Here is an 8781-nt window from a genome sequence, read left to right as displayed (position 1 = left end):
ACCGCGGCCGCCGGAAGTCGCCGGGCGGGGCGGCTGTTCCGGTCAGCCCCGCAGAACGCTGGGAATTGTAGTCCGGCTTGGCCCTGCCCAGCCCATGTGAGGGGCGGGAGCGAGCGGCGCCGGCCCCACGCTCCGGCCGAGCCGGGGCGGGGCGGCGGGAAGGAAGCAAGGGAGGGAAGGAAGGGGCAGACTACAGCACTACAGCAATACAGCACTACAGAAATACAGCACTACAGCAATACAGCACTACAGCTCCCGGCGGCCCCGCGGCTCCAAGCGACTCTACCTGGCCCAGCAGGTGAGCGCCGGGACCGCGCTCCTCCCTCGGGCCTGCGGCTCCTCGCCCCCCTCGCCGCGATGCCGTTCCCCGGCTCCGGCGCGGACGATGCCTTCGATTACCTCTTCAAGATCATCCTGATCGGCGACTCCAACGTGGGGAAGACGTGCGTGGTGCACCGCTTCAAGACGGGGCAGTACAACGAGAAGCAGCAGAACACCATCGGCGTGGACTTCACCGTGCGCTCGATGGACATCGACGGCAAGAAAGTGAAGGTGGGTGTGGGGAGCAGCCCGAGCAGCAGTGGTGGTGGTTGCTGGGGTTTTTTAGAGAGCCCTTGGCCGTGCCATCCTCATCCTCATCCCTGCGGGGGCCGGGATGCTCAGCTCCTGCTGCCCGGCCCTGGCACAAGGTGACTGCCTTTCTAACCAGAGGTGTTTCACAGTGCAGCTTTCTCTCGGGAAGATGCCCTGGGGTGAGCAGTCACCCTAATTTGGGTGCCTTCTTGCTCTCGTGACTTCTCTGCATTTACTCGAGGAGACGGCTTGTGCTTTGCCTGCAGGGAGTTTTTGGGAAGATAGCTGTAGCTTAGAGGGGATTCCTCTTCACTCCAGAGATGTGGGGGTGTAGCTGAGACACCAAGGAGGGAAAACTCCCAAAATTTGCAAAGGCTCCTTTTTGATGCGTGCTTAATTTTAGGGAAGAAGACTTCCAGGACAAACACCAGAAGGAATTGTCAGCTACAACTTCCCTCTATGTGCAGGTGAAAGTTAGGATGCCTGGCCTTTATATATAGATTTGCTCTGCCCAGTCCTGTATTAGGGTTCTGTGCTCTTCATTTCCTATCAAGAGGCTGTAATGTTCACTATCTTTTACTACAGTTATTGAAAATAAGTTTCTTAGCCTCTTTGCAAAGCTGGGAGCTTTCTCTTTGGTCTGTGTAGATTGATTCTACAGGCTTGTAAATGGCTTTCAGATCTAGAGAGGGCAAATCCACACTGGGATTTGTGAGCTGGGAAAGGTCTGGCTGCCTTCTGGACACAGGGCTTCAAATGCTGAGGGCAAGCAGGTAGGAAAGTGGATTCACTGCTCTTTACAGCTTCTGTCCTTTCTCTTACAGATCCAAGTGTGGGACACAGCCGGCCAAGAGCGCTTCCGGACAATAACCCAGTCTTATTACAGGAGTGCCCACGGGGCCATCCTTGCCTATGACCTTACTAGGAGGTCCACATTTGAATCCATTCCTCACTGGATTCATGAAATTGAAAAGTATGGTGCTGCAAACTTGGTCATGATGTTAATTGGTAGGATTTTAGTTTTAAATATTGGGTTATGTAGATTTTTAATATGAATATAAAATCTCCCTCGTTTCCTGCCACTACTTGAAGCATCTATGCTTATTAAGGAAGGATGCAGTTCTAATTAAAATAGATCACAAAGTGTGTCAATTCAGCCTAAGCTTAAAAAAATGAGGAAAGTCATAGCCTGGTCCTAACAGGACCAAAGCCATTGCAGACAGTGAAACCTTTTTTCAGTTGTTCCTTGCTTGCTGGAATAACACAAGCAGCTTTGCTGCCAAGCTGTTGAGGTTAGAACTGCAGTAAGCCTGACCTCTCTACTCCTGATGCACAGGAATGTAGCAGCTCAATAATTCAAGACTAAGGGGAATGCACAGACTCCTGGTTCTCATCTTTCCTCTCTCTTCTCTTGATATGCATGCTCTGTAATGGGATTCCAAGCAGGTAAGGCAATAGATGGGGAGGTGGCTTGTGCAGAGCGTGGAGTGCTCTGCTTGTATTCCAGCAGCACTCAGGAAACTGCCTCTGAGGAAAGCACTGGCTGGGAATTGAGCTGGTAGGAAGCCTCAGTTCCTTTCCCTTGGGTTTCATGGTTATTGTTGCTGAGAGCAGCTCAGCAATGCTGAGCCCCAGGCAGGGCCCCTGAGCTGCTGCCTCTGCTCCCAGCACCCTCCGTGCTTGTGCTGTACAGGTTTCTCCTGTCCTTCCTCTGGAAGAAGCACAAGATAAATTCTGGCCTGTATCTAATGCAGTGCTTGGAATTGGGGGCAGGGGAGGTGTAAATCACTGCACTATGGCTGAGTTTTTCCAGCTTCTGTCAGGAATCTAAAGAAAGAGATTTATCTCTGTGTGGCGGGGGATGGTGGTGGTTGTTGGTTTGTTTTTTTTTTTTAGAGAGATAAGTTCTAAAATTAGTAAAAATGAAGCTTTTGTTAAGGATCCAGCTTAGTGCTTTCTTCTAAAGCTGATGCTGTTTGCTTTACTTATATTGGCAGAAGTTGTTGTACATTTAATTATGCTTAGTCACGTTAAACACCTTTCTAGCAGGTTAAGATTTAGAAACCTAACTTTCCTATCTGGAACTGAAGGAGCAAAAGGTGGTTGAGTTCCTTTTAAGAAGGCAAATAATCCTCAAGCTGGGGGGTTTTTGGCTATTTTTGCTTGGTTTTTAAATTCTTTTTTTCTCTTGCAGGCTAGGTTGGTTTGGTTTTTTTTTTTTTTCCTTTTAGAAATACTATAAGGGACTTTATGGGAGGGTAGTAAGTTTATACATATTCAAGGTTTGAATTTGATGAAGGTTTGTCTTGAACCTACAAATGTTGACTTAAGACAGTTACTAGAACTGATAAATCTACATGTGCTGCAATTGCCTAAATACACAAAGGCATTTTATCTGAGGTATTTCATGATAGATTTTGAATAAAGTGCTGCAAGTAAAAGTTTAATCTATACATGCAGGAACAACTTAAGCATATATTTTAGGCATTAAGGTAGCTGATCTGAATTATTGTCTTTTTACATCACCCTAAAACATTAAAAAAAAAAAAAAAGATTCAGCTTAAATACTACTTAACATTTAAAACCACTAGGGAACAGGACCAAGTTGCTTCCAAATAATCCTTTACCCCCACTACCTATACTAAGTAATTAGATGAACACAGGTTTTTAGTTTTTTCTTGGATTTCATCTGTAATGGTTTTGTAATCAAAACCAGTAAGAGACTAAGTCAGGAGTACAATTTAATAGGAAAAAAGAGAAAAATAAAATACATGCAATAGTACAAAAGAAAAACCACTGACAGAGTCAGAATACAACCTGACACCCAGCTAGTTAGGGTGGTGATAGGAGCCTGGATGAAGTGGTTTTTTCAAAGCAGTGATCCTGGTAGCTCTTGTCCTCTGGAAACCAGTGGGTAAGGGCAGCTTTGGTGTTCCAAATCTCAGTTTCTACCTAGGTAGGAAAGATTTAGCTCCTCCCCCTGGCTGGAGCATCTCCCAATGGGATGATGTAATTTTATCAGTCATGCAATGGGACTCAGTGGCCCATTAACAGAAGATATCTCCTGGAAGGAAAGATGGGTTGTGGAAAAGATAAAGAACATTTCCCCATCTGGTTTTTAACAGCTGGCCCATTAGCAGAGGATATCTCCCACAGAGATAAGAACCACTGCCCCCCCTTGGTTTCAGCAGATAGAATACATCTGTTTGGGCACATCTTTACTTTGTAACCTAAGACACATCTCATTTGATGCAGTTTTAAACCACAGTCTGTATTTGTGGCTCTGATGCACTCACATCTTGTTCTATCCAGTAACTCCTGCCATAAATCTGTTGTTTAACAAAATTGAATTCATGCATTGCATTTAAAAATAATTTTTTGAAAGACTTAAGTAATGGAAATATCTCTACCTGCTTTTAAGGGAACAAATCGGACTCGCTGGACAAGCGCCAGGTGCTGTTTGAAGATGCCTGCACCCTGGCAGAGAAGCACGGGCTCTTAGCTGTGCTGGAGACATCAGCAAAAGAAGCTCAAAACATAGAAGAGGTGTTCACATTAATGGCTAAGGAGCTGATAGCCCGAAATACCTTACAGCTTCATGGGGAGAACCCTCCAAACAGCTTCAGTCTTGACTCCAGGCCAGTGATTGCCAGTCCAAGTGTGGAGAAGACCCAGTGCTCCTGTTGAAGAGAGACTTCAGGGAGAACTTGGAGACTGCCATCCTTCTGAGGCTGTTTGATTCAATTTTGTTCAGTTGATGAAAAGTGTTCTCTGTGGCCTCAAGTCATCTCTCTTGCTATTTCTACCTTGCAGCTTGGCTTGTGAGTATTTTCAGAGATCATTGTTGCTGTTGGTAGCACAGGTTGCTTTGAACATAGCAATGTGAAGTTCTGAGATGATTCAGGAAGCTGCCAGCCCTTGCCTTAACCAAAGAGAACTGTAAAAAATACTGCCTTTAATTACTTCCTTACATGTCTTTCTGGCTGTGTCAGAAGATAAATTTGCACCAGAGTTCTGCACTGACCCTTCCAAGCTGTGTTGCTGGTTTTAAGTACAAGCACTTTCCCCTCTGCCAGTAGCTGTAAAAAGTCTGACACATGCTTGGATAGCACTAACCCACTCCTACCTAAACTTTCATTTAGGAGCTCTCCTGATGCCAGGCAGGTAGCCACCCATCCCAAAGAGCTTAATGACATTTGTGAAAGAGTACAGGATTTCACATGTGCCCTGAGTTCCTCCCCAGACAAACCTGGACACATCTCTGCAGCAGCATAGCAGGCACAACATGATACACTTCTTCCTGGGGTGAGAAAAGTTGCCTTTCACTTTTCTTTGTAATATTCAGGCTAGTTTCCAGTACTGATCTCCATCCTGCTACATGGACTTGCTGGGAGCAGCAAAGCCTCCAGTGAAAGGACCTTTTTTTTCATTATTCCTTGCTAACCTCCTCTTGCTTTGGATGTGCTGATTTTAACCAAAAGCCTTCTGTAGCTTGTGTGATGGGCCAATGGCAGCTTGATTTTCAAGAGAATGTGAAGGATGGATGCAAGCTCCTGTAAAACTCGGCAAGGGGTGAGATGGCTTAAATTAGGTAAAAATTTAAACATGTAAATTGTGTTAGAGCAATAAGGCAATGGTATGGGGTGCAGAGAGCTGCCCTAGGTGAGTATATGTGCTGCTGCTGTGGAGACTGTACATGGTGGTAGCAATGGAAGGTTTTGTCTTGCTCCTCCCAATTGCAAGCTCTGCTAATTTGGGATCATTTTTCTCTATACCTGAACTGAATGAAGGGTTTGGGCTGGGTTTTTTTTTGGTGAGGGTTTTAAGGTTTGTTTTTGGTTTTTTTTTTCTGTTGTTTGCAAGTAGATGGAAACAGGGAAGGAGAAGAAAGAAATATCAGAGGAAGTTTCTTTGACTGCAGTTGACATGTACCAAAGTGTATCACTTAGTTACTGTTAAGCTATGAACTGCAACTCAAACTCTGTAATGATAAAACACAGTTTGTGTTACATGCAAAGCAGCCTTGGGAAGGCTGGGGTGTTGCCAGCTTACCCAATGGCTGGCTGCCCCGTTTCCTAAGTCCTTGAAAAATAGGGAAAAACATGTAGCAAGTATTGCTGGAAAATCTTGTCTTAGAAACACAAAAAAATAAAGGAGAATGAATCATTGAATAATAGTCTTGGAAATATTTCTAATGCTTTCTCTGGCCAGGTTCTTTGCTATTACATACAAAGAGCAGGGGTTAATTCAGCTCTGTGTAAGCTGAGGGAGGAATCTTCCATGCTCCCCTCTTGCTATAGCCTGCTGTGGAGAAAGCTTCATCTCCAGGCATCCTCCACCTCATGTTTACTTTCTAAATCTTTATTCCTTCTTCATTTTCACTAACCTAGTAGTTACATTTCAGTTTGCACATTTCAGCAACAGTAAATACCATAGCCTTTCAAAGTGGGAAGCCAGCTTCCAAACAACTAGTTTCTACAGCTCTTGTCACTACAAAAGCAGTCAATTGTAAGCTTAATATTTCTATTCCTGCTGGTAGTAGTTTGTAATCCATAATTTTAAGTTTTTCTGCAGTAGTATCTTCCAGAAGACTACAATAGAAAAAGTATTGCTTTCAACTCCAGTTACCATCTTTCATTGGTCAAGAATTAAAGGATAGCACCAGCAGAGTTTTAGCTTTGCATGGTTCATTTGGTTTACCATCTTAATTAGCCACTAGTGTATGAAGTTAACTTGCTTACCCTCAGTATGGAGACTTCTGCAGGCTGATGTGATCCTGAGTGCCCAGCACTGCCAGGTTACAGGGCTCTTGCTGTTCTCTTCCTGTACATGTGGAGCTACTGGCAAAGCAAGACCTTCTTGGCAGAAATCTGTGCAACACAGGATCAGGGAGAACAGGCTTGTGACTGTTCCCTTTCCTTTAACAGGTCCAACAGGCTTCCTACTCCTCCAAGAAACTTAGAATTAGACACCTACCCATTGTGCAGCTAAACCAGGAGCGTGACCTCTTTTGGTTGGCTGTGTTTGGCATTTTCCACGAGGCCTTTGGGCAGTTACACTGAATGGTTTGCACAGAGCTGCTTTTCCAGCTGTCCTGGCATGAGTGAAGAGCAGCACTTGCTGACAAGATTCTTCGGAGTTTATTGGTAACGCTGTTACTCGTGAGGTAATACATGAAGCTATGAACTTTAAAAAAATCCCTTTAGTACATACAGCCTGTTATTCTAGCCGGTGAGAAACCACTAGATTAAAACACAAGCTCAGCATGATCTCTGTGGTTGTGCCTTTCCCCATCAGAGAGCAGATGGAAACACCTAGCTATGACAAAGCAAAGTAGCATTAGCTGCTATGGAGCCTTCTGTTAATGGTTTGCTCCTCAGCATCATAAGCAAATTCCAAGTGCTTCTGGACAGCATCATTAATGCATTTGTACCAGGGTTATAAGGTTGCTTACAACACTATTTTAAAAACTACTGCCCCACAGGTTTCAGTTTCAAGAGCTGCACATTCAGCTTTGAAGATGAGCTCATCTATTAAGTTCTTATCTACTGGGAAGAAGTACTTGAATCTTTGCTGTGGCACATTATTTGCACTAGTGTCACAGCCAGGCCAGATGAGAAAAAACATTTCCTATTGGTAGAACAGGGCAATAAAAATAACCAGAAATATTTTAAATGTACCAAACTGACATCTCCCAGAAGCTGACTAGTCAAAAGCCAGCACAACAGCAGCCCAGTGATGTGGAAGGCACACAGCACTGCCTATGTGGCCCAGCTTTGCTTTACATGCAGGAAACAGGTTCTCAGATACAAAAGCTGAGGTTCTTATCTAATCATTCCAGTTAATGTTTAAGTATAGTTGGAAGGCAGACAATTTTCAGATGCTGAACAGAGGTGGAGCACTCTATCCTGGAGCTTTCTCTCAGGAAGAAGAGGCATGCCTGTGGTTGTAGACAAGGAACTGAAGTGAAGCTTCCCCCAGCCAGGTGAGTGTTCCAACAGCAGCTCTGTTACAGCTGCCCCTTCCCCACGTGGGTGCCCACAGGCAATTTCCTGGCTCTCAGCTCCCAGAACCCACATTTGCCTGCTGGTGTCCGTGAGGCACCCAAACAGTCATTGCTCAGCAAACTGGCTCCTGAAATAATTTTCAGGCACTACTCTTAAGCAACTGTGTTAAGAACTGGAACTACACCAACAGGAAGTTACATTATTTTGAGAATAGTTACAGACAGGCCAAGAGGCCCTTTGTCCTAAGAGCACTTCACCTTGAAATAGGAACTGAGTTTCAGATGGGCAGGGCTTTCAAAAATCATTTAAAGAACTTTTTTCTAATGCTGCTGTTGTAAATCAACCTTCACACAGCTGCCTGCACAGCTTCTGTCCATGCAGCCACATCAAGTTGTTGCCAAGCAGGGACTGACTGGCTCAACAGTCAATGACAAACAGCACACCCATGCATAAACAGAGTTCAGTATATTTGCAATCCTGCATTTCCTTGATACTGCTGTGTCCATGAACAACACTGATTTTAGTTTTTACTCCTAAGTCTGGTTTTGCTAACCTGAAGTGAGGCTCACCACAATTACAGTTTAATGCCTTTCTAATGCTAGCAATTAAACTGACTTTGTAGCTTGATCCCTGCAGCACAGTTCTGTATTGTATTTCAAATCCTAAAGGATTACATGTGGATTCCCTCATTTTAAGTTGCTGCAGCATTAATAATTTCATCTACACAAGTTTTATTCCAAACACAAGACACCCCATAGCTCACATACAAATCTCCTCTGTACCTGCACTAGCAGGAAAGTTACTTGGTATTTCATTAAATGAACCAGGTATTTCCTCAAAGATAACAATCCACCTTAGGCCACAAAGGCCAGCTGTGCCACCATTTGAATTAAAGCAGCAGAAGTTGTAACAAGTGCTCTTACTTTGTATGATCACATTCAGAGCAGGCAGAACAGGTAGCACACTTACTCTGTACTTTCCACAATAAGCAAAAGTCTCTTTCAAACCAAATGTATGTATTCTGGCACTTCAAGTGACAGGATCCATATTTTTCTAAAGACTTTTGATTTGAAATTAAGATAAATAAGTGGCCTCAAGTATTCTCTTGAGGAGAATGTAGCACAGCCTAAGCTGTCACCCTCCATCTTCTTACATTGTAAGCTTAACTCTACTGAATTTATTCCTGTTCTCACAGAGGAAA

At 44.2% G+C, this 8781-nt stretch overlaps 1 protein-coding gene across 2 annotated transcripts; it reads left to right on the top strand.

The window, feature by feature from the left end:
* The first annotated feature begins 151 nt into the window (after positions 1-151).
* On the top strand, positions 152-8479 carry RAB19 (RAB19, member RAS oncogene family). 2 transcript variants are annotated; one of them, XM_079304798.1, is made up of 4 exons: positions 152-203; positions 253-552; positions 1398-1581; positions 3995-5747. In XM_079304798.1, exons 2-4 carry the CDS (start codon positions 358-360, stop codon positions 4258-4260), a joined length of 645 nt encoding a protein of 214 aa, XP_079160924.1. In that variant the 5' UTR covers positions 152-203; positions 253-357; the 3' UTR covers positions 4261-5747. The 2 variants fall into 2 exon arrangements, 1 of the variants encoding a protein (XP_079160924.1); XR_013774146.1 differs by lacking the exon at positions 152-203 and adding an exon at positions 6501-8479 and having other exon boundaries at positions 246-552; positions 3995-4394.
* The last annotated feature ends 302 nt before the right edge of the window (positions 8480-8781 follow it).

The sequence above is a fragment of the Erithacus rubecula genome, assembly GCF_903797595.1.
Source record: "Erithacus rubecula genome assembly, chromosome: 4".
Lineage (NCBI taxonomy): Eukaryota > Metazoa > Chordata > Aves > Passeriformes > Muscicapidae > Erithacus > Erithacus rubecula.
Note: the sequence above shows the minus strand (reverse complement) of the source record. Positions and strands in the feature narration are given on the sequence as shown.

Excerpts from the sequence above, each read along its gene's own strand:
- RAB19 (XM_079304798.1), top strand. The coding sequence starts at position 358 with ATGCCGTTCCCCGGCTCCGGCGCGGACGATGCCTTCGATTACCTCTTC. Across the intron at positions 553-1,397 it reads TCGACGGCAAGAAAGTGAAG|ATCCAAGTGTGGGACACAGC; the intron begins GTGGGTGTGGGG and ends TTTCTCTTACAG. Across the intron at positions 1,582-3,994 it reads CTTGGTCATGATGTTAATTG|GGAACAAATCGGACTCGCTG; the intron begins GTAGGATTTTAG and ends CCTGCTTTTAAG.